Source organism: Malaclemys terrapin, chromosome 5, assembly GCF_027887155.1.
Source record: "Malaclemys terrapin pileata isolate rMalTer1 chromosome 5, rMalTer1.hap1, whole genome shotgun sequence".
Taxonomy (NCBI): Eukaryota; Metazoa; Chordata; order Testudines; family Emydidae; genus Malaclemys; species Malaclemys terrapin.
This window is the reverse complement of record NC_071509.1, coordinates 57,798,388-57,824,737: the sequence shown is the minus strand read 5'-3', so window position 1 is coordinate 57,824,737 and position 26,350 is coordinate 57,798,388. Positions and strand designations below refer to the sequence as shown.

General features: G+C 39.7%; 1 protein-coding gene across 8 annotated transcripts in view; it reads left to right on the top strand.

The window, feature by feature from the left end:
• MTUS1 (microtubule associated scaffold protein 1) overlaps positions 1-26,130 on the top strand; it is a 213,705-nt gene extending 187,575 nt beyond the window's left edge. For all 8 annotated transcript variants that reach the window (XM_054029299.1, XM_054029300.1, XM_054029296.1 and 5 more), the window contains 7 exons: positions 6,716-6,930; positions 7,995-8,100; positions 9,299-9,372; positions 9,494-9,583; positions 17,967-18,083; positions 19,872-19,969; positions 23,728-26,130. In XM_054029299.1, the coding sequence (XP_053885274.1) occupies positions 6,716-6,930; positions 7,995-8,100; positions 9,299-9,372; positions 9,494-9,583; positions 17,967-18,083; positions 19,872-19,969; positions 23,728-23,944 (917 nt within the window). In that variant the 3' untranslated portion in view covers positions 23,945-26,130. The remainder of the gene's footprint in view (positions 1-6,715; positions 6,931-7,994; positions 8,101-9,298; positions 9,373-9,493; positions 9,584-17,966; positions 18,084-19,871; positions 19,970-23,727) is intronic.
• The last annotated feature ends 220 nt before the right edge of the window (positions 26,131-26,350 follow it).

Genomic DNA, 26,350 nt, shown 5'->3' with positions numbered 1-26,350 from the left:
TTGCCTTAATGTTACAAATGAAATTGAACTGACTTAATGGATAAGTGGAAAGCACTTCCTTTCATCTCTGGGTTTTTTGGCATTTATCTACTGTTACATCTGAGCTCTGTGGATTTGTAACCATGCATAGTTCAATCTTTTATTGAATGTAATGTGTTAGCATGGTTGATGTATGGAACTGTGGTGGGAAGTGCTTTATGTTGGGGAGGGAAGGAGAGAGAAACAATGAAACACAGTGAAAGAGCAGTGAAACATGACAATTGTGAAGCATGCACTTGTTCAGGCAGTGTACTTGATAAGGGGCTGTGAAGTGTAGGAGAAGCTTAAATGGGCATTTTTGTATTCATTTATTTTTAATGATGAAGCTTGCTCTACCAAAAGAGAGCATCCTCCAGTTAATGAAAATGTATTCTTCAAATCTAACTTTAAACACAATTTGAATAAGCAAAACATTTGAGTTGAACAAACTTCTCCTAGAGCATCTGAATTAATAAATAATTTTTTCTACATCAGGCTGGGGAATTAATTGGCTCTTTTTCACAGTGTGCCTCTTATATTACTTTTTCCAGATAATATGCTGAAGAACTCTATACTTTTTAATCGTGTTTTAACATGGTAGGGAATAGGGCTGTGCAAACTAGCCCCAAACAATTTGAAGTCTTGCCCGTCTTGTTGGCAAACAACTTAAAAATTTAAGAATTTACTAGTTTTAAAATTTTGATAAATTTTAATCAGTGGATTGCTTGAAACACTGTTTCATATGCACTGTTCAATGCATTATTACTTTGGTTGATCACCTTGATCATATGGTTCTTCTGTTCCTCTAAAATGGAGAAGGAATATTGTTGATTCTCTCAAGACAACAGTCAGGGATTATACTGTGACTGAAAACATTGTAGCTTGGGAGAGGCTAGGCTTCACCTTTCTCATCCAATTAAAACAGGCAGTACATGTCCTGGTCTATTCTACAAACTTATGTCTGTATAACTGCATTGCTCAGAGGTGTGGAAAATCCCTGCCCGAGTGACAGATCAACCTAACTCCCTGTGTAGACATTGCTATATCAGCTGGAGGGCTTCTCCCATCAATATAGCTAAAGCTTCTGGGGGTGGTGAAGTGCCTACACTGATGGAAGAAGCTTTCCCGTCAGCAAAGATAGTGTTTTCACTAAGCGCTACACACTGCGCTGCTGTGAGTCCCCTTCTTCCAAGGTCACCTTACCTTCTACAGCACGCTTTGAGCAGAGGAAAAGTCCTGGATTTCTTCAGGGAAAGAGCACCCAATCCCTTCCTCCTGCTGCTGCTGTTCTGGGGGTGGCTGCTCTACCTCCTGGTAAATGTTACCTCTATCAAGGCCTCCAGCTCACACTTGTGAAGAGCCCAGTATTTTGAGGTGCCCACTCTATCCTCATTGTTACCTGCCTTTCAGAGGAGTTCCATGGCTAACGTCTCTACCCCCTCAGAAGTGAACACTTCTGTCAGGTATGTCAATTTTAGGATGGCTGCTGCACTGCTTCTGCCTGAAATTTATTTTTGTAAGGAACCCAATAAAATCCTAGACTTTTTTCACAAAACCTATGTAAAGAAAACGTCACTCCTATGAAGGTTTGCAAAAAGCAAACACAAAAGATACATATATAGCAAATAGGTATTTGGTTTCTAAATCACTGCAATGTTGGCAAATAGCTGGGATAACAGTTGGGAACCTGTGGCAGTGAAAATACAGCATGTGCCTAAACTCAAATCATATGCAACTCTCTGTGTGGTGTTCAGATTGATTTGTCTTCTGTCATGTTTCTTGTTACTGACTAATATATGCCTATCTTGCCCACTTCTTCCTGCCCACAAACCTACACCCTCCTACTCTATTAAACAACTCTTGGACACTGGAAATAAAGTAAAGTTGCATTATGTGGGATCTGTATGGTATACATCTCATTCATTCAAACATCTTCCACAAATGTGCATTTGCGGATTATCTCAAATTTCAGTGTGAGCTCTTGGTCATCTGATGACTATTATGGCACTTCCACTTCTCACTAATCACTTGTGTTCAAGAGTGAACTTCAGGATGTATTCACTTACCTTAGATTTTTTTCTGATTGCTCCTGTAGTGTCAAATCTGCAACCCTAGAAAATTATAACCTTAGTGTAAGAGATTTACTAATGCAACTTCCAAAGGTTACTTTTTGTCATAGACATCCCGAACTCTAGTACTACGATCATCTCTTAAATCCAAATTACAAACTGGCTGAACAGGAACTAATGTGGCTATTCACTAAAGGTGTGGGAGTTTTCTTTGACTTCCTCTGTTCTATTAAACAGTATGTATCGTCCAAAATACTTGAGGTGGCAGTTTAAAACACCAAGTGTCCAAGGCAATGTATGGATGCTTTAGTTAATATGCAAGTGAAGACTGCTTCTTTACCTAAATAGAGACAAATAAATAATCAGGACCATTCAAATAATGAAGCTGGATGGGTGTTAAAAGTAATGGAAGAACCAAAACAATAGATCATTTGAAACACTTTGCTATGATGCTCTCAAATTAAATAATCCATGTTAGCGATGACTGCTTCACAGTTATATCTCTCACCACCATGCTATAAACAGAGATCAGAGTTCTGCGTGCAGCTGTACCAGTGATGTTATCCACTGGCTCTCTGCCTGATACTTTGTATTGTTTTAATGACAGTAACCATCACTACTTACCCTTCCCTCAAAATACATAACTATGCCAGGCAAATATATTCAGTGACTTGCAGGTGATATGATATGGAAAAAAATTAAAATATTTAGCTTGGATTGCCAAAGGAAAAGGCTATTGTAACTTAGGGTTCTTTTAAATCTGTCTTTATTCCTCCTAATGCTGGTAAATGACAACTTTCTTCTTAAAGTAGCATGTGAAATCAGGATCAGTTGCAAGCAATAATCAGGAATTTTTGTCCATTTGGGGCAATTATGCAGTGTTGTAGCCATATCAGTCCCAGGATATTAGAGAGACAAGGTGGATGAGGTAGTATCTTTTAGTGGACCAACTTCTGTTGATGAGAGAGACAAGATTTCAAGCTTACACAGAGAGCTTCTTCAGTTGAGTTTGTGGCAATGTCTGTCTGAAGATAAAAAGCTCAGTTTAAAAATGAATTCTGATCAGCAACCATCCCAGGCAGATGAATGGAGTTGGCAAGCTGCTGAAGTCTTTTGAAGATAGAGCTAATTTATGTAAATACTCACTTTACACAACTGTTTGTTACATAATGTGGCTTCACTGATAGTTCACTTGCAGACGGGCAGCAGGTTTGTATTAATTTTTGGTGGTGCCCAGAACAGGTCCAAGTCCCGCCCCCCCATCCCCTCCCCCCCCCCTACACACACCTGCATATCGGTGCACATAACAAAATTAATAGGGTGGGCCTGAGGGGTTTGGAGTGTGGGAGGGGGCTCAGGGCTGGGGTGCAGGAGCTGGGGATGAGGGGTTTGGGTTAGGGTAGAGGGTTGGGGTGTGGGGGGATGAGGACTCTGGCTGGGGGTGTGGGTTCTGGGTTGGGGCTGGGGATGAAGGTTGTGGGAGGGGGCTCATCTGGGGCAGAGGGTTGGAGTGCAGGGGGTGAGGGCTCTGGCAGGGGGTTTGGGGTGTAGGAGAGGCTCAGGGCTAGGGCAGAGGTATGGGGGAATGAGGGCTGTGGCTGGGAGTGCAGGCTCTGGGCTGGGGCTGAGGATTTGGGGGTGGGGGCTCAGGGCTAGGGCAGAGAGTTGGGGTGTGGGGGGATGAGGGGTTTGAGTTGTGGGAGAGGCTCAGGGCTAGGGCAGAGGGTTGGGGTGAGGGCTGTGGGGTGGGGCCGGGGGTGAGAGGTTCACAGTGCAGGAGGAGGCTCAGGGTGGAGCAGAGGATTGGGGTGGGTGGGCTCTGGCTGGAGGTGCGGGCTCTGGGGTGTGGCTGGATATGGGAAGTTTGGGGTGCCAGCAGGCTGCCCCAGGGCTGGGGCCAGAGAGGAGGATTCCACAGTCTCCCCCTAGCCCTTTCCCTGCCAGCAGCAGTGAGCTATGGAGGAGGGGCCCCCTTCTCCCCCCTGGCAGCACACTCACTGCACGTGCTCCTAGGGACCGGGAAGCCCCCTCGCCTCCCCTGTGGTGGGGGCAGGGAAGGGCTGCCATCACATGTGCATCTCCTCCCCTCCTCAGTCTGCCACCAGCACTGCTCCGTTTTGTAGCCGGCAGCGGCTGGCAAGGGAGTGCAGCACGGAGTAGCAAGGCAGCTGCTTGCTGCCCAGGGCACAGGCAGGGACGCTCCGGGGGAGGCAGGCAGAGGTGGCAGGCGGGGCCAGGGGATGCTCCAGGGGAGACCTGGTTCTGAACATTGGTGGAGCCGGGCCCCCAGCCCATGCCCTGAATTTGCTGGAGCATGCATTGGCACCACAGCTCATATAATTCGCTGCCCCTGCTTGCAGAATTCCAAATGGATACAGTGCCTAAAATCAGAGTGCAAGTGTTAATCATTGTTACTCAACCTCCTTTGTTCTTGATAAATGAAAGGTAACTGTAAAGATGTAGAAATCTGACCGCTACAAAACTTCAAGGGATTCCGATTGTAATACTTAAGTAGTTGGGCCAGTAGTACACTTATAACCCCCATGCTACTCTTACACACTCTGCCAAGAGCACAGATTTTGGGGGAAAGACAATTTCTCTTTTTCTGTGCTAAAGTGTGTGTGTGTGTGTGTGTGTGTGTGTGTGTAAAAAGAAAAGGCTCAACAGCCAACAATTATGTCTCGTCCAAGATTACACCTGTCGCTTCTGTGGGGAAATCTGCAGGGCACAAATTGGGCTCCTCAGCCACTTAAAAACCCACCAATGAACCCCCTTGGCAGACATCCTCACATTGCAGGCTAGCCGAAGAAGAAGATATAAAATTCTTGCCTCCATGTAATCCAAGGTTATAGTATCCTTTTAGCTAGGTCTCTGTTTACAAATAGCTTAGATAAGCCTTTAATTTTCTTTAATAATCCTTGAGACTGCATGGAAATGAAACCTTATACAATGGTATCCAGTGGTCAGCCTTCGCTATCCGGACTATACTGCCATTACTCAAATGTACTACTGGATTTTCCCTTATTATCATACTACTTGTATGCAGATGAAGGTGTATAGGGCAGGGCTTGTTCAGCCGGTCATGCTGCTAATGGAAAAATGCATATGTGTTGGGGGAGGTGTATGTGCCCTTTTGCTCTGAGTTGTGAACATTTATATACAAATCTGCTATGGTGGAATTCATAAGTATAGATACTGGACTGCAAATCAGAAGTTCAAAGTACTTAAATGGGGAGGGGGAAGAGAAATTTAGTTCTTTGTTAAACTGGATTAATGGAAACACGGAAGAAACATTCTGTATTCTCTAAAAGATTGCTTTCAATTCTCCATGCTGCCTGTAACTATCTCATAATATTCTTATTGTATTTCTGCTCTATTCTTTAGAATGTAGCCTAGTATACTATGGGTTTCAAAAATCCTGGATTGACAGGCTAAAGCGGTCATGTAACAGTGAGCATAACTGGCAACACAGTACTCCATTGCTGAAAGTACATAAGAATGTATGTTCTAAATTCAATTTCCGCCTGTTTCATTTCTTCTTGGAAAACAAAGAGTTTACACACCCGTTGCTAGGCTTGGTATAGTGGTAATGCGTGGGTCGCTGGGAAAGTGGATATTAGCTGCTGGAAAATATATCTTAAATGATTCATAGAATGTTATCAATGATTTCTGAGGGGACAAAAGGCTAATAGCGGGTACACTGGAGGGGCAGCATACAGAAGCTTGTCCAACTAGCATTTTGATATTGTGGAGAAATCACTTTTCTCTTGTCTATCTCCGTGTAATTAACGTGTTAAATAGGTATTCATCTTTCGGGACATAGGACTTTAACACTTCAGTTTATACATTGAAAGCATAAATAGCTAAGTTTGAACTGACATACTACTTTGAGGAATCCAGTAGTGAAATAAAATCCAATTAAGTGAAGTGGTAAATCCAATTAAAATCTTCATTAGAGCACTCCAGTCTCTGTAGTGAGAAACATGTCATTGATAAATTTTCTGTTGTGAACCACTGTCATCTTTAGCAGTAAATAAAGTGCTTTCCCCTTTTCTTTCTGATTTTAAGGCCCCATCTATACTTACAGAGCTGCAACAGCGTAGCTGTACCGATACAGCTACACTGCTGCAGCGTGTGTGGTGAAGACGCTCTACACCAATGGGAGAGAGCTCTCCCGTTGGCATAAAAAACCAACCCCCTGAGCAGCATAAGCTGTGTCGGCAGAAGCTCTCCCGCTGACATACTACTGTGCACACGAGCGCTTACATCAGCGTAATTTACGTTGCTCAGGGGTGTGCATTCTACCCCCTCCCCCCCCCCAAGCAACATAAGTTTTACCAACGTAGGCTATGTCTACACTGACATCTAACTCTAAACTTAACCCTCAGCCTGGGAGGCACTGAATTGTCACTGTAATACTTTCCAAGAACTCTTACAGACAGCAGATTGCCTCTTTAGGGAGCCTTAGAGGTGGCACTCATTTTACAAGTAAATTATATTTTGTATCATAATCCTGCTCTGTGGAATTTCCACAGCTATCTTTAGTACCTATAACCTAGACAAGCTCTGTGAAATTATGATTGGATTTAACAAGTCAAATTACTGACTCTTCATTTTTAAATCTTCAGTAACCACTTCTGCAGCCTGTGAGAAATTGGAGAGAGACAGGAATGAATTACAAGCTGCTTATGAAGGGTTCGTGCAGAAGCTAAATCAGCAACACCAAAATGATCTGACAGAGCTGGAGGAAAGACTTAAACAATTTTACACTGGAGAGTGTGAGAAACTACAGAGTATCTGTATTGAAGAAGCTGAAAAATATAAAGCACAACTCCAAGAGCAGGTCTGTGGTATCTGAATTAGAAGAGTTCTCTGGGGCTTTTGAAGCTTCCTTTGAGATATTAGTAACTCAGCTACATCAAGTTTCATCTTGTACAATTTAACAGAAGCAGCAAATGTGCTTAACCAATAATTCATTCCTTTCTATAGTAAACAAGTTTCAAAACAATCATGTTTTTATTCTATTAATGTTACCACTTAAATGATTTACCTTCATCTAAGATTAAACTCAACTTGATCTTGTTAACAAAATGTGTCTCTAAAATGTTTTCTAATGCTTAAATATTAACGAAGTACTTAAAATACATAGGATAACTAGAAATGTGCTAAATTCAATATTGGCTTTTGTAGCCTTAATGGTCATTTAAAGATTAAAGCTTTGAGATATAGCAAAACTGATCTAGTGTCATCTGAACTACCTCTACTTTCAAACTGGCAAAAGTATCTAAGCCTGTTAAACACCTTACTGCTTTGATCAAACGTCAGGTCTTTCTTACCTACAAAGCACTGCACATGGTTTAGTTCCTGCTATCTTAGACTATTTATCTGTGCTTTTAACTCAAGTTAGCAGCTCAAATTCACCCCCAGCCTCTATTATAGGTTTAACTTGAGCTGCTAACCTGAGTAAAAAGTTGTGCCCTCTGTGCTATTTTAATCCAAGTTAAGAACACACTTTTTTGCTCTGTAGACATACCCTTAGTGCTACATACACTATTTTATATGCTATTGCAACAGTTGAGAATAGCTGGGACATTCTAGTTCAGTCACTTGATTTGATTTGATTTGGCAACTGAAGTTGGGGATATTCTAAGTGAGGGACCTGTTGGCTTCGGAACTTCGTTGCCCTGTTTGGTCTGACAGTTTGTTTCACATTCATGGCACCTTCCAAGGTTGATTTAGTTAGGCTTTGTTTAAAGAAGGTTCCCTTAAGAGGACATGTTTTTATTTACTTGGTGAAAGAGGGGAGGGGGGATGTATTAGGTGACTTTTTTTTTTCTAATTAAGGATTACATGGCTTTATATGAGAGATTTAAAAAACAAAACAAAAAACTTACTATCATATTGCAGGTGGACAACTTAAATATTACGCATGAAAACTTCAAGTTAGAACTCGAAACCAGCCATGCAGAAAAAATAGATGAGCTGAAAAAGGAATATGAATCCTCTCTTTCAGGCAAGTGCTTTGTGTTCCTTCATGAAGTGGAACATATGCTACCAAATAATTCTCTAACAGGTGCTGTATGTAAGAAATGTCAAATAATTTTTATTGTTTTGAGAGCAAACATATCCATTCAATATCCACTGTTCCTGATAATAAACAACCTCTGAAACTGTTAATCAGCTGAAGTTCTCATTTTGGGACTCCATAATCTTAGTTATTCCTATATGTAAAATAAATCTCATTGAGTTAAAAATTAGGGTGAGATTTGAAAGCAGTCTAAAAGATTGACAGACATTTTCCAATTCTTTAATGAAAGTGGTGTCTAAATTTTCTAGGCTGCTTTCAAAATCTCAGGTTCAGTAATTTAATCGTTCTATAGTTTTTGTTGCTAAGTGCTAAGGAGCCCCATAAAATTGGTTTTCTTTAAAATCCAGATAAAGTGAAGACCGTTATTCCCATTCTGACCCAGAGAGGCCTCTCTTTGGCCGAGCATTATTCTCCCTAGTAGCTCAGAAACTATGTCTGGAATTCAGTTTTTCTGAGGGGGAAATAAATGTCTGGTCAGTATTTGGAAATTCTTTAAGATCACCTGCAATACCAAGTAGTTTTGAGCTTTAACTTAGTCCTTAATAGACAATAAGTGTGTTTCATCCCTTAATAATCCATTTTTATAATGGCTTAATTTTACATACATTGGAATCGGTGATAAAACTCCCATTGACTACAAAGGGAGCAGGAACAAGCCAAAAGAATCTACAATATTTCAGACGTATAAAATGGTGCAAAGATAATGAGCCTCTTCCTTTAGGAGTTCCTCACAGACAAATATTTCAATTACAACTTTTGCTTCTTTTGTTTGTCAGACATGCATATTTAGTTGAGTGCCAACAATGTCCTCAGTGTATGCAATTCCAATAGATTTTCATTGCATATAGCGAAGTACTTTCAAAGCTGATATTTTAGTGAGCAAACTTATGCATAGTGTAACAGACGTGTGGAGGACCGGTCTATAAATGCCTAGAAGGCAAATCATTTGGACATGTCATCTGTTTTCAAGCCAGCATAATGATGATGAATATTACTAGCTCTATTCAACATTCTTGCTATTGACCATGAGTGCATATATCACCTTTTAACTATGAATTCTCTAAAATATGGTTCACTTGTTATGCAATGTTGTAACAATCTGCAAATCTGGTATTTATTTCAGAGCTCAAGAATGCCCATGAATTGGAAAGGAATTCATTTGAAAATTCATTTAAAGAGAAACAGGAATCATTAGAGGTTTGTTAGGGGTGTGATTCACAAGACTTTACAACAATTTCAAAACCGGGGGACAGAGATGTTTTTGGAGAGAGACGTACCCAATTTCTGGACTCACTCCTACACTGTGTTTTTGTTTCAGAAAAAAATTGATGAATTAAAAAGGGAAAATGATTCTTTAAATGAAAAGTTGGAAGAGCAAAAACAAATAGCCAAAGAAAAAGCAAATCTTGTAAGTATTGAGCTTAATTTTTTTAATTCTCAAATGCACAGCATGATCAAGTCTATTTTTCCTTGTAATTAGTAACTGAATTCATACACTTTCATGGAATTTATGTTGCTGTTTGTTACATGGTTCTATCCCTCTGGATGGATCTTCAGACATACTAAATTTGTTTAGTTTGCAAAAGTTAATGAAAATATATGGGATTTCTATAAATTTTTTTGGGAGGGAGTATTCCTAAGGGTTGCTTACAGGTAGAGTCACTATCAAGTCTTCAGTTAGTAGCAAAGGTACATATGTTGAGTAGAAATCCTTGGAATTAGATGGGTAAATGGATTGTAATCAAAATGTAACACATTCAAAGATACACAATTGTTGAATAACAATTTGTACACAGGTAGCACTACGTGTTCTAGTTCCTGCAAAGTTAACTGTGAGAATTATGAACTGATTTGTATAAGTAGGACCACTGTGTACATCTTCCAGCTTAAGGTCCAACCTTTAAGAGCTCATTCTTTGAGAAGTATTTAAGCATTGCTTAATGATAGTGTCTGTGATGAAATACACAACCATGATACATCAGCATCTTTCCTCTGTCCTTTCTCCTGTCGCTGGTGTCATAATCTGTGATGTTTCTGCTATAAGAAGTGTGCGCTGAATGAGATTTTTCCTGTAGTGGGAGAGGCATGTTTATCAATATTTTCAACTTGGCCTATGGTCATTTCTTCTTAGAAGACCAATTCAGACTCCAGGTTTTTCAGGCTACGCTAATGGTGGTAGACATCAGACACTTCTTTTCTGTGGGGATGGTTCCCCTGGTTGCCACTTTAGCCGTAGCAAACTATCAACTTGTCTGCTTCTTGCTATTTGTAACAGGCCTGCTTCTGAAGGTTTTACACAATTGTATGCCTACGAATATGCTGTGTTCCGGCAGCTACTGGTGTACGTGCATCCATTAGTTCACTTATGGACACGGAGTAGAGGCTTCTAGTCGATGGATGGTCTCCTATCTTCAGTGTTTGTCTTTCTGCAAAGTTTTGTCTGTCCTGGTTAAGATTTACTTTGAACATGAAAGCTAGAAAATAAGATTAAAGGGCCAGATGCTGCCCTCCCTTTACACACTGTTCAGGAGATGACAGGACTAGAAAAGGATGGTGAGAGAAGACAGTTTGAGGAGAGTGAAGCCCAAGCAACATACCTCCTAGCAAGACCCATAAATCATAGAGACAAACAGTGTTGTGGAAGGTTTTGGAGGCCTGCAGTGTCAGTAAGTGGGAGGAGGATTTTCTATGAATTTTTCTCTTGCGAAGTGCAGAAATACTGTTGGTTTTATCTAGTGGAAATCAGTGTCACTCACAGCAGCATTTATTTCCTTCCTTCCCTCTCTCTTGCTCTGCCTCCTACCAGTGCAGTGGGAGGAACCAATCGCGGCACATTTCCTGGGCTGTGTGGCTGGGGAGGGAGAGATGTAATGCAGACCAGAGGGCAGCATGGATGGACTCTGGGTTTGGGACCATATTTTTCCACAAATGTTCAGGAACAGAGTAGTTTGAAGGGGCAGTAGGCTCAATGTCTTTTATGCAGCTGGAAATGCTTCTCCCAGCCTGATAGCATTGGTCTACAATTTTTGAGAAGTCGTCTGCTTCAGAGATAAAATGTGCTATTTATTATGTATTTTGATGTGCTGAATTCAAATATGACAATTAAAACAACTGATTGGCTACTGTTTCTAAGATATTTAAGTTTTTACATTTTATGGCTATGTATATTGTGTAGCTAGTAGAGTTTTAATCATAAATTGTAAACCTAGGTCTTTTCATGTGTTTATGGTTGCTTTACATGATAATATTTCACCTGTCCTGTTTATGTAACACTTTAAAAATCAACAAAAGGGTTGTATAAATAAAATTTATTATGAAACAAAAGGCAAAAAACTATTATTTACATAGTTTAGTCCTATTCAGTGTCTACTCGGCACTTCTTGGCTTGTCGCTTGTATTCATTAAATGGAGCATCTCTTGTCACTGTCCAGCAATAGTCTGCAAGCATTGATGGGCTCCATTTGCCCTGATAGCATTTCTCCATTGTCGCAATGTCCTAGTGAAATCACTTGCCGTGCACGTTGCTCACTGCTCCGCAGTTCGGTGGAAAAAAATCTAGTTGAGAGGGCAAAAAATGTATCTTTACTGACATGTTGCAATCAAGGCTTCTGTATGCCTTGAGGAGGTTTTCCACCAACAACCTGTAGTTGTCTGCCTTGTTGTTTCCGAGAAAATTTATTACCACTAACTGGAAGGCTTTCCATGCCGTCTTTTCCTTGCCACGCAGTGCATGGTCAAATGCATCATCTCGAAGAAGTTCACAAATCTGAGGACCAACAAAGACACCTTCCTTTATCTTAGCTTCACTTAACTTTGGAAATTTTCCACAGAGGTGCTTGAAAGCTGCTGGTGTTTTGTCAATGGCCTTGACAAAGATCATCAGACCCAGCTTGATGTGTAAGGGTGGTAACAAAATCTTCCTTGATTCAACAAGTGGTGGATGCTGAACACTTTTTTCCTCCCAGGCTCCAATGACTGTCGGAGTGGCCAATCTTCTTTGATGTAGTGGGAATCTCTTGCACGACTATCCCATTCGCAGAGAAAACAGCAGTACTTTGTGTATCCAGTCTGCAGACCAAGCAAGAGAGCAACAACCTTCAAATCGCTACAAAGCTGCCACTGATGTTGGTCATTGTTTATGCACCTCAAAAGTTGTTTCATGTTGTCATAGGTTTCCTTCATATGGACTGCATGACCAACTGGAATTGATGGCAAAACATTGCCATTATGCAGTAAAACAGCTTTAAGACTCATCTTCGATGAATCAATGAACAGTCTCCACTCATCTGGATCGTGAATGATGTTGAGGGCTGCCATCACACCATCGATGTTGTTGCAGGCTACAAGATCACTTTCCATGAAGAAGAATGGAACAAGATCCTTTTGATGGTCACGGAACATGGAAACGCTAACATCACCTGCCAGGAGATTCCACTGCTGTAGTCTGGAGCCCAACAGCTCTGCTTTACTCTTGGGTAGTTCCAAATCCCTGACAAGGTCATTCAGTTCACCTCGTGTTATGCGGTGTAGTTCAGAGGAGGAGGATGGGAGAAAATGTGGGTCCTGGGACATTGATGGTTCAGGACCAGAAGTTTCATCCTCTTCCTCGTCTGACTCAAGTGAGAATGATTCGGGTGCATCAGGAACCGGCAGTCCTTCTCCGTGGGGTACTGGGCGTATAGCTGATGGAATGTTTGGATAATGCACAGTCCACTTTTTCTTTTTTGACACACCTTTCCCAACTGGAGGCACCATGCAGAAGTAACAATTGCTGGTCTGATCTGTTGGCTCTCTCCAAATCATTGGCACTGCAAAAGGCATAGATTTCCTTTTCCTGTCCAACCACTGGCAAAGATTTGTTGCACAAGTGTTGCAGCATATGTGTGCGGCCCACCTCTTCTCCTGATCTCCAATTTTGCAGCCAAAATAAAGGGGATAGGCTTTCTTAACCATAGTGGTTATACTGCGCTTTTGTGATGCAAAAATCACTTCACCACAAACATAGCAGAAGTTATCTGCACTTTTCACACAAGCACGAGGCATCTCTGCTCACTTTGGCGAAACAGAAATGTGTCCCTTTGCAAAATCAAACACTGACAAATAAGAGAGCACGACACTGTATGCTTTCTAGAGCTGATATAGGGCAATTTGTTCAGCAGAGTGATGTAAGCTTTGTTATGATTGCATCATCCATGACTTCTAGGAATAACATGATGCAATTCATATCATGTATGATGCAATACCAGCTTCAGATTGCATCATTCATTGTTTGGCCTAAAAAGCAAGTACTGTCCAAACCCAGTCATAGATTTATTCATAGATCCAGTCAAAGATGTATTTTAGTCATTTCTGGTTTAAATTGAGATCCCTTCCCTTTATAACTCACTTATCCTCTGCCATTCCCAAGTCGAGGGTCGTATATACTGACCCAATAGCATATCTTGAAAACTAGAGCCAATCAACAATTTTAAGCATCATTTTCATTCTCAGTGACCCAGAATTAGTAAAGTTTGACTACATTTATTTCAGAAGCATTTTGGCTGTAGAGCAGTGTACCCTGAATAGGGGAGAGTGGCAGTAATTCATGAGGTGAACCATGGGCTTGAGACTTCCCCGCTCTATATTTTATAGTGGGAAGGATTAATTGGCCAAAGCAGTTTTCTTCTGTGGCATATTTGTAACTATTATTTTCATTTAACTTTATAAATCTGCTTTTGGAGGGGGAGAGGAGGAGAAAACTTGTTTGACACATGTGGTTTAATAACTTAAGTTTTATACCCAGACTTCTGGTTCTCCCTTCAAAAAAAAAAACCAAAAACAGTAAAACTTACTGACACCTTTTTTGTCATTTGTCTCCCTATCTCGCAGCAGTATTTAGGGAAGGGATCACTATGCCTTTTGTCCTTTGAGTACACATTATTTCATTCCTTACTTGGTCATCTCTGAGATCAGAGTCCAAATTCTCTTGCTTACTTTTTGTCCATGGGTCCAAATAGAAAGAACCACAAATTAAGCAGACATTAAACACAGCTGCACCAGTCACTCAAACATATGATGGCTAGTTAGGCTCTCACCTTAATTGCAATATGTACTGGTTGTCACCTGAAGACCTTGAATTTACCAAAGCCCTCCATTTTTAGTCTATAAGGCTGTCACCTCAAGTTTCAACCTGCCTGTCTGTATGGGCTGTATCCCACAAAGGTGCATGTCATCTGGGGGTAGGAGGGAGAGAGAGGAGAGTCCTTTTCTCTTTGACGTGATAATGGAGATACAACTCAATTCAATACACCATTGTTTGTGCCAAATACACACAAACAACTTCCATTCCAGTAGCAGAATTAATTTTATCTTTAAAGAAATAGATGTATCATTTCAATGGTGTTGGCTTCTTTCTCTTCTTGTTCCAGTTTTTACCTACATACTGACTTGGATTTAATAGGTCTTTTTCTTCTTATTGCCTGTGACTTCAGTTGCAAAGCAGAAACACTTTTATCATGGAAAAAGAGGTCCGGTAGAGGTTAACTTTACAAAATAACTAGGGCTGTGGATTAATCTCAGTTAACTAAAGTGATTAGGTAAAAAAAAATTAATCAATTTTAACCGCACTGTTAAACAATAGAATACCAATTGAAATTAGTTAAATATTTTGGATGTTTTTCTACATTTTCATATATATTGTATTTCTGTGTTGTAATTGAAATCAGTGTATATTTCAATTCACCTCATACAAGTACTGTAGTGCAATCTTTGTTGTGAAAGTGCAATTTACAAATGTAGATTTTTTTTTGTTACATAACTGCTCTCAAAAACAAAACAATTTAAAACTTCAGAGCCTACAAGTCCACTGTCCTACTTCTTGTTCAGCCAATCGCTAAGAGAAACAAGTTTGTTTACATTTACACAAGATAATGCTGCCTTCTTACTTAAAATGTTACCAAAAAGTGAGAACAGGCATTTGCATGGCACTTTTGTAGCCAGCTTTGCAAGGTATTTACATGCCAGATATGCTAAATATTTGTATGCCCCTTTATGTTTCGGCCACCATTCCAGAGGACATGCTTCCATGCTGATGACGCTCGTTAAAAAAGGAATGCATTAATTAAATTTGTGACTGAACTCCTTGGGGGAGAATTGTATGTCCCTGTTATAAATATAGGGGGAAGGGTAGCAACCTTTATGTATGTAGTAGCATAAAATCCCTTCTTGGCAGCTGTATTGGATTACTTTACCTGTAAGGGGTGAAGCAGTTCAAATAACATAGTTGACACCTGACCTGAAGGACCAATGGGGAAAGAAGATATTTTCTAATGGGGGGGGAGGGAGGGAGGGAGGATTTGTTGCTATTCTTTTGTTGTTCCCTCTCCCGACGGATGGAGAAGCCAACCAGGTACAATATCTCCTGAAAATATACCTCGAATAATCCATCTAAAACCACAGAAATTGTAAGTAGGGCAAGGACATGCATTAGGTTATCTTTTGTTTTAACTTGTGAATTTTCCTATGCTACGAGGTAGTTTTATTCCTATTTTTGTAACTGTGAAGCTGAGTCCAGAGGGGAATCCTCTGTGCTTTAAATCTTTTTATTACCCTGTAAAGTTACCTTCCATCCTGATTTTACAGGTGTGATTTTTATTTTTTTTTCTTTATAAATAAAGTTCTTCTTTTAAGAACCTGATTGATTTTCAGTGCCCTGAAGACAAAGGGTCTGGTCTGTACTCACATTGCTAAGGCAATTGGCTGGTATATTTTTCTCAAGCCTCCCTAGGAAAGAGGGTGAAAGGGTTTGGGGGGATATTTTGTGTGGGATAGGGATTCCAAGTAGCCCTTCCCCAAATTTTTGTGTAAATCACTTGGTGATGGCAGCAATACCATTCAAGCACAAGGAAAGGAATTTGTGCCCTGGGGAAGTTTTAACCTAAGCTGATAGAATATAAGCTTAAGGGGTCTTTCATGCAGGTAACCCAGAGTTCAGAGTGGGGGGGACCCTGACAGTCCCCATCTCTGTTTTACCCGCATTCTGCCATATATTTCATGTTATAGCAGTCTCGGATGATGACCCAGCACATGTTCATTTTAAGAACACTTTCACTGCAGATTTGACAAAACACAAAGAAGGTACCAATGTGAGATTTCTAAAGATAGCTACAGGACTGGACCCAAGGTTTAAGAATCTGAAGTGCCTTCCAAAATCTGAGAGGGATGAGGTGTGGAGCATGCTTTCAGAAGTCTTAAGAGCAACACTCTGATACAGAAAATACAGAACCTGAACCACCAAAAAAGAGATCAGACTTCTGCTGGTGGCATCTGACTCAAATAATGAAAATGAACATGTCTGTCCTCACTGTTTTGGATTGTTATCAAGCAGAACCCATCATCAGCATGGATGCATGTCCTCTGGAATGGTGGTTGAAGCATGAAGGGACATATGAATCTTTGGTGCATCTGACACACAAATATCTTGCAACGCCTGCTATAACAGAGCCTTGAAAATGCCTGTTCTCACTTTCAGGTGACATTCTAAACAAGAAGCGGACAGCATTATCTCCTGCAAATGTAAACAAGCTTGTTTGTCTGAGCGATTGGCTGAACAAGAAGTAGTACTGAATGGACTTGCAGGCGCTAAAATTTTAATTGTTTTATTTTTGAATGCAGTTTTTTAGTACTTAATTCTACATTTGTAAGTTCACCTTTCATGATAGAGATTGCACTACAGTACTTAGTATTTTTCCATTCACTTAATACATTTATTTTGTTTTTTACAGTGCAAATACTTGTAATCAAAAATAAATATAAAGTGAGCACTGTACACTTTGTATTGTGTTGTAATAGAAATAATATATTTGAAAATGTAGAAAACATCCAAAAATATTTAAATAAATGGTATTTTATTATTAACAGTGCGATTAAGTTTTTTAATCACTTGACAGCCCTAAAAATAACCCCTTACAGATGCACATCACTTACTAACCAGTAAATATTAAGCCTGCTATAGCAGATACAAGTCATACCGTGGGGCAAAGACAATGTTAGCATAGATTAATACTATGCAACTGTATGTTATGTAGCCAAAAGTAGTATGAAAGCTGCATAGCGGAATTATAAAGTGCTACTTTCAAACTGGAAACTGTGAAGATTAACTACATGTAAAATTCAAAGATTTGAAGTTCAGCTTTTGAGTTACTCATGTGCAAGAAAGGTTGTTTGAGTTCTCCAAGGAGGGTACAAACAAAATATCTGAGTGACTCTGTGTGCATGCATGTGTACATATAAATATATATATTTTAATTAACCTTCTCTTGGGCTTAGTTATGACTATGAGGAAATAGGAGGTTTCTGGAATTCTTAGCAGCCTTAACTATTAGGCAGCCTCGGGACTACTGTAAAATGAATAAGTTTTACTATGCCAACAATAATGTATCAATTTGATCCACAAGGGTTTTTATCATTTATACAAAAGCAAATGTTTATATGTTTGCCCAGTCATCCTATTTCTTTTGAACAGGGTTCTACATGTTAACCTTTTTATAGAGGTTTCTTAAATTACATTTTCAAAGGGGATCTTTAGATCTTTGTACTGAGGGACAAATGAAATTAAGGGAGGGGAGAATAAATATTCAGGAGTGGGGGGAAAAAATCTTAGTTTTTCCTTCTGACTCAAAACCATGTCCCACTTGATTTCATAAATTTATTAAACACCTAATTTACAAGTGTTTACTATATATATTTTTAAATGCTATTTAGATTGTTTGAAGTTCTGAGAAATAAGCAAACTTTTCTGGAAATCCTTTCAGAAAAACCCTCAGATCATGTATCTGGAACAGGAACTGGAAAGTTTGAAAGCAGTGGTGGAGATCAAGAATGAGAAACTACGTCAGCAAGATATAAAGCTGATGAAGACAGAAAAACTGGTGAGCTTCTGTGGGGACTGTTCTCTAAGTTATCAGATTTTGAGTGAATTCATGCTGATCAAGCTTAAACATTAAGCTAATATAGTATACATGAAAAGCAAACAAAAATTTGCAAAGGAGCACAAGGTACATGTTAATGTCACAGGTACAATTTTACCTGTGCTGGCCTGCAATCTGGGGAGAGAGGTTTCCTGAATGATACAATAAGAGAAACAAACAGTGGAACAGAGGGGAACAAATCAAATGTCAGCCAATTTTCTGAACCACATTTCTTCTTTCCATGCAATTTAACTTGTAAATCCTGTAAATGATAACTTTCCAGGGGCTCTCTGTAAAATGCTAGCTATTTGGTATTCTCTTTTGACTCAAGTGGGAAATCCCCAGGTGGCATAATTAACTTTTTAACCTGTAGACTTCTGTTCAATTTTGTTTTGGGTTGTTAAAAATAATCTGTACTAGTTAGTTACTGTCCACAATATACAATCCCCACTCTTGACAAATATCAGGTTAAATTTCATAGCATTTGCCCATCAGAACTACAAATCTGCTATATATGAGATTCTGATTGCATGGCAGAACCTTGTGGGGAAGCTTACGTAGTCCTGGCTTGCATTGTGTCACAATGCCCCTTAGGCAAAAAATGTTAACGGTCACATAACTGAGTTTATTGAAACAAAAAAGGAAGTAACCCACTTAATGGTACAGAAAAATAGTCATCTGAATATGTTGACAGTGAGTAAATTACGTATTTACTTTCCATATAAAGTCTATGTCGATCCGATGTATTGAATACTACGGCCTGTTTAAATTACCACTTCTTGGAACCACCTCCTATTTTTGTTGTATTACAGTGGGGGCAGGAATTCCTATAATGTTTGAACAGCATCTAGCATGATGGAGGCCTTGATCCTGGTTGGTGCATTTGAGCACTACCGGAACACTTCAGCCATCATCTTCATGGAAATCTTGTCATTTAATGCAGAGAAGAGAGGCTTAAATAACAGGGACCAAGGTCTCAGTCAGCGATTACATTTTGTCTGGGAGCCAACTATTGCCATATACCAGTGATGATTTACAAGTAGTTATAAAATCCTAGACTCTTCAGAGTAATCATGGGCTCTAAAGGTTTGGTGCCCACAGGGTCTCTTCTGACTAAAGATGTTGACTTGGAAACCCACTGAATGTTAACTCATTTGAAAATTGTTTGGTTTTTAAAAGCAGCTTTTTTTCCCTGTGATACTAATTGGGAAATGCAGGAGAGTGGCTTTTTAAAATGGGGATCAGATCACTTCTGCAAATACAGAATAGATTTTGTGGGTGGTAGTGAAGGTTGAGGGAGCGCTGGTTATACATGGAGAAGATATTTTTGAATTGTCACCTTTCATCAAGTTATTCTTAGACTATATATTGCATGGTGATCTAGTGTCTCAGCCATGTGTTATGCTATATGTGAAGAGAACTGCTGCCACCAGCCCAGAAATTCAAGTAGCAGATTCAGCTTTTAGTGGGCAGCTAATCAAGCAAAAGTGGCAAAATGCTAACTCTAAAAGAAGCAAAAAGTAAACTTGCCTACTAAAGATGAGCAATAAATCATTTTCACGTCACTTTTACATTTCTTCAAGATCATTCTATGTATCTTAAAATAATCTAACTTGTACTTGGTAAAATAAACTCAATTTCAGGTAAGTAATGCATAGAATGGATACTTGCCAATGCAATTAATTCTGTATTTTTTTTAAAAAATGAACACCCACATACAAACCCCAACAATGTTTTCATTTGTTAAAGGTGGAAAAGAACACAGTCTTAATGGATAAAATGAAGAAGTTTCAGCAGGAAAATGAAGAACTAAAAGCTCGGATGGACAAACACATGCAACTTTCAAGGTAAACAATCCATGAAATGCAGGCATTTTTATTAACTTGTGAAAGCATAAATTTTATTCTGTAAATGAATAATCAGCATCTTGTAGATTTTTAAAAAGCCCTTACCACTTTAAGATATCATGCCTGGAATATGGAAGCATGGTACTCATTTTTCCATCCTCTCTGTGTGCAAATCCGAAATCCCGCCTAAGTAGGAATGGGTATTGTGTGGGGGTGGAGGCTCCTTGAAACAACTGGTGGCAATGTACAAAATCATGACTGTTCTTAACATCAGCTAGCTCTGTTCCCCTGGAAATTACAGCCCACGTTACTGTCTTGAATGCTCATTAACATAGTTACCAGGGAAGTAAAGGCTACTTAGGAGCACCATCTCTTACAATTTGTTGCTAGATTCTCTTTTTTCCTGGAGTGAAGTGCTGCTGATTTTATAAAAACTGCTTGGGGGTTTATATATTAAAATGTTGAAAATAAATAGTTAAGAGTAGTTTTAAACAGTTTGTTTACTCAGAGGGGCAGTGTGTGCTAAGCCACCTGGTTCTAGATATACAGACCACATCCAATCCACAGATGGGGTCTGACTTTGTTAATCTGGTCTCCTAATTCTGCATATGTTGCAAGAAATGAATGGGCAAACCACTGTCAAGCATACAGTAAAGGAAAATAGGAAGTTCAGACAAATTCTGCAGGTCTTGCACTGCAAGGAGACAGAGCTATGACATGACTCCTAACAGGGAAGATGTGAAAACACTCTTCAGCTGCCTTCATTAATAAGAGTTGAATTTTAAAAGGATCTTAAACTACCCAGAATTTTGTAGAATGACTGGCTCATGCAGTAATGCAGGCAAGAATACGTGGCTGCTTTATTCAGGATTTTTTTTTCCTGACCAGGGCACATGCCTGTTACATCTGACATTGTTCTGTCTTCTGCACAAGCTGCCAGCTTAGGCCTTGTCTTCACTGCAACGGTTAGCTCAAGTTAGTACATTTGAGCTACTTCACTAGAGCTAGCCTAGCTCAAGTGAGTGATCACACTGTGAAACATTTGAGCAGGGCCGGCCCACAACAGTTTGGCACCTGAGGTGGGGAGCTCAAATAATGCCCCCATACTCCCTTGCTTGCGCCAAAACTTTGAAAGGTCTCAATTCTGCCTTCTTCCTGTTCTTCTCCTCTCATGGTACTGTTCTGCTACCTACCCCAATAAAGAAGAACTAACAACTTAAAATGCCTTGTTCAGAAATTTTAAGTAATAGTTACATTTGCTGTTCAGGAGTTTGAAAGTTAACTTTTCTTGTCTGCATAGTAAACATTGATTATTCAAACAGATAAAAATGCCAAAGTGGTGCTTTCCGTGCATTCTTGGTCGCAAAGATTTAAACCGTTTCCTGAAGGTCCACAGTCTGGCCCAGTTCATGCTCTATTGAGATGGTTGCAAGGCCGACCAGCCTCTCCTGTGTCATTGTGGAGCGTAGATGTGTTTTTATTAACTTCAGCTTGGAGAAGCTGCGTTCTCCACTGGCAACTGTTACAGGAAGTGTTAGAAGTATGCGTGGAGCAACAAAAGCATTTGGAAAGAGCGTGGTCATCTTATTTGTGCACATAAATTCCAGAATAGCCTTTGGAGTTGATCCTGCTGAAATGTATCTTGAAAGGGCTTTCAGCTCATCACCTAAATCACTCGCATCAATATCGCACGTGTCATCATGTGTCAACACTCTCTCTAGTGCCCTGCATTGCTGGTGTAGGTCTTCAGGTATAGTGAGGAGTTTTGGAATATCATACATCCCAATATACTGCTGTGTTCCTTGAGCTGCATGAAACGTTCTTCAATTGACTGTATTGCATAATCTAGCACCTGGTTAAAGAATTCAACTTTGAATTGTTGTTTGGGGTCTCTTATGGGACTATCCTGTGCCTCGTAATCAAAATGTTGTCTTCTTCAGTGACTCTTGTATTCTTGAATGGGTGGGAAAATAGCTTCAGTGTGAAGTTCCTCTGCCAACTTCTGTGCACTCTTCAGAATGTTTTGAAATCCCTCATCTGACCGGTAAGACTGTAGGTATGACTTTGCTTTGTCCAGTTGTTCTGTCGCTCCAGATATATCAAGGTCAACACCTTGGAGTCTCTTGCTTACATTTATTTCAAACAGTATGTCATGCCACAACACTAAGCCACACAGAAATTTGAAGTTATGTATGTTTCTGGTGATTCCATTTTCCTCTGCCACTGTTCTCTCATGAGCAGTTCCTGCCATTATGGAGGATAATACTATGACAACTATGGCATCATCTGTCTTCCCAATATGGTGTTTGATAGGCTTTATCTCCTCCACTCGACTTTCCCATCATGTGGCACTCAGTGGTTTCAGTGTCAGAGAGGATGTTCCCAGATGTTGCTTCAAAATTTGCCATCGATGAGCTGATGCAGAGAAAAATACATAGATGCTTTGAATTACATTAAAAAATTCAGCAGCCTCACTAGAAGCTGAAGCTGCATCACTGACCACCAAGATCAATAAATGAGAACTGCATGGGACAAAAAAAGCTTGAGGGTTTAACTCTCGGATCCGTGTCTGCACTCCTCTGTTCTTTCCTCTCATGTTTGCACCATTATCGTAGCCCTGACCTCTCATGCCAGCTGTCGCAATTCCCGTATCTTCCAGCTTTTTAAGAAGCACATTTACCATACCAGCTCCTGTAGTATCATCAATGTCAACAAATTCTAGAAAATGCTCTCGACAGTCACCGTTGCAGGGACATTTTCACTAGGTTCTGTTACAAAACGCACCATTAAAGTCATTTGTTCCATATGGCTGATGTCAGGTGTGCAGTCCAGAATAACAGAGTAATATCTTGCTGACTTCAGATCTGCCACAATCTTCTGTTTGACTTTTGTTGCCAGTAACTGTGTGACCTCATTTTGAATAGTTTTTCCAAGGTAGTGGTGTATGTACATTTCTTGGCTGGTGACTCTTCTTAGATGCTCCTGGAGTACAGCATCAAACTCCACCATCAGCGCCACAATTTTAAGGACGTTTCCATTGTTTGGCACATACAGCTGATCTGAAGTGCCACACAGTGCTAGGTTTTGGATAGCAAGCATTCTCACAGTAAAGAGACTCTAATGCAATCTTCTCTTGATGCCTATCATCTATGGTGGCCTTTAATCTTAGTCTCATCTCAAGCTCTTTCCACTTATGGAATGCTCTCTGGTGATTTGCTGCCTTCTCATGGCATGCCAGATTTCTAGCCAGATTTTTCCAGTCCTTTTGTTTTTCCCGCCTCAGTTTGCCTCATGGTAAGGCCAGCCCTGCATTCGAGCTGCACAGTGGCTTGAATAGCAGTGTGATTGTATTTGGAGTTAATCAGCTGTGGTTCCTGGAGCTATTGCATCTCCACTGCATTACTAGCTCTAGCTTCAACAGCACTCCAGCTTCAACACCCACTTCCTTCAAAGCCCAACAGCTTGAGGTTAAAATACCACTTAATTCAAGCTAGAGAATTGTGTGTGGATGGGAGTCAAGTTGGGGCAAAACTCAAGTTATAGCTCCAGCTCACAACGCAGGGAGGGCAATCCTGTAGAACCCAGCTGTTACTTCTTGGGAATATTCTCCACGAGAACAAATGCACTAAATCCTGATAAGGAATGAATATATCTGGACAGGGATTTATGTTATAACTTTTTAAATTCTTTTAAAATTATGTAAGATGCTCTAACTTTCAAATGGAATCATGTTCACTTACATACAATTATTTTTTCAGACAACTTTCCACAGAGCAGGCAGTTTTACAGGAGTCTCTAGAGAAAGAATCAAAAGTAAATAAACGTTTATCAATGGAAAACGAAGAACTTCTATGGAAGCTACAAAATGGGGACCTGTGCAGCCCTAAGAAAGTGTCACCTAGTTCTCCACTGATGCCTTCTCAGTCACCAAGGAATTCTGGCACCTTCTCTGCTCCTACAGTAGCACCCAGATGACATCTTTTGAAATGAGGGAGAGACCACATAAAAGCATTTCACTTGTGATCTGCAGAATGGATCCTAACTCCAGTCATGGGAGCAAGAGCTATATTAGCTGAGTGTGATGACTGAAATATAACTGGAATTATTGGTGTGGAAAATTGTTCTAAGATACTGAAAATATGGGAGTAAGACTTTATATTTCTCCTCCAAAAAAGACTTCAATAATGACTATAGACATTGTTGCACAAAGCACTTACAGAGCAAGGGAAGTCTTGTTCATTGCCTTTTTCACCTAACTCTAAGAAAAAAGCTCAGGGGCTATAGATAAAGACCACACCCTCTATAATGTGTTCCTTATCACAGACACCTTTTTGAGACTGTGGATGTGTGGTGTGAATGAAGTGGATGTAACACACTGTGTGTGTGTGTGTGTGTGTGTGAGCGCGAGATGCTGCCTTCTTTGCCATGTATGTAATAAAGGACAAAAGCTAAAGAATATACATTGACATGTACTTCATTAATAATGTTGTCAATATGCATGTTTTATCAAAGGTTACCCTTAACTGCGGGTGAGGAGAAACTGCCACTTGTATTATAGGCTAGTTTCCACCTCATCTTTCTGCTTCCGTTTAGTAAGAGGATGGCAGGAAATGTTTTATCTATTGACTTATCAGTGTCTCTACCTACTTTTATACTGCAATTGAGTGATTTTTTTTTTCTAAAAAATTCAGTCTGCTCATCAGAGTTGAAATTGCAGCCATACAGTCTATGAATTTTTAGCTTTCCCATTCATATGCAGCACTTGTAGCCATATCACAGTCTAATAAGATGGTAGCATTGCATTTTTTCAGGATACAGTCAAGTTTAGAACACTTTTTGCTAAAATGGAAGTGGGGAAGCAAGGTGATAATTCTGGAATATTGAAATTGACAATCTCTGCAGCTCCCTTAATTCTACTGTAGTAAGAGGTCAAAACATTAAAATGACTAGATTTAGCATAAACCCCCATACTGCAGACATGCAACCTGACCCAATCCCCTTGTCTGCTGAAAACAAACTCCCAGACAAGCAACTATTACTTCCTAAGAAAAGCCTGGTAATTGCCAAGGACCTGTAGAGAAGAGGAGGGTCCTGATCTAATCAAAGATACAGGATTTGAAAGCCAAAAAGGGAAAAATAAGTAGGATGACAAAACATTCTTTGAAAGGGGAATGAGAAATGTAGCAAGATTCGTAAAAAAGAGTCTTACAAGCAACCAATACCGTTTCTCTGATTTTGACAAAGTTTTGTTTTTTAAATGTTGTGCCCTTATTTTAACTTTCAGCAGTGTTGCCAAGATAACTGTATGGAGGGGTGGGGAGAAGAACATGTGGTTCATCTCTCCAAAGTTTCCAAATTTCACTTGGCAGAAGTTTACCCTTGAGTTAAAACAAAAATGTCTATGTTGCTGAAGATGGATGTAACGTTTTACTCTGTTTCAAATTAAGGTAGTCACAGTGTGTCTCTGGTCTTGTTACTGTTTTGGTCCGCACTTCTTTTAAAGATCCCATGCATCCTGTTTTGTGAGTACAGTTTCAATTTCTAGTTATGGTTACAGAATATTCTCTATGCTTCTGATTGGGGGTTGTTTTTAAACCAGGAATATTCTACTGTTACCTTGTCAACAGTGTTAGCAATATGGTAAATCTTGTGCTTCATTGTATTTTTCCAGCAGATTGGGAAAGGGAGTCCAGTGGATGGGAGGGGCAGAGAGGAGGAGTAGGGAAACTAAACTTTAAAAACACTTCAAACCAAACATTTCATCTAGGATATGAAAATGCTGGCACTTCAGAAAGTGTATGGGTGTACAAACAAAGTTGTAGCAGTGCTCATTCTGTAACTATGAAATTGTAATATATTCAAGTTTGTAATTAAATTTAATCTACGCAATGTACAAGTGAAGTCTGACTCCTCTATGGAACATTTTACCTAATTTGCCTCTTTTTATCCCATTTAAGGCACTGTACATGCCACTGTAGTTCAAGTGGTGTCAGCACTTATAAATACGGTTTTCCACGGATTTATAACTTAACTGTAAAAATCTGCTGTGGGCTGAAACTTGGCTTAAAAGTATTTCTTAGAGCATTCTTTGCTTCGATAAGGTTAAGGAAATTGGATCATGTGTATTTGAGATGTGTTTAAAAATAAATTTTTTTTTTTTACTGGTTTGACTTTCTGCTTGTGTAAATCTAAAAAACGTGAAATTAAGAAGGAAAGTTTTCCAGGGTCTAAGTAGTCTAATAACAGTTGAAATATTGAAACTTTAGAATGGTTTGTTCCTTCATGCGTAGAAGAGCTTTCATCAGTGTTCAGATAACTTATTAATTTTTTTATCCCAAACCTGCACCACTATTACAGACAGAACTCAGGATAGCAAACTGA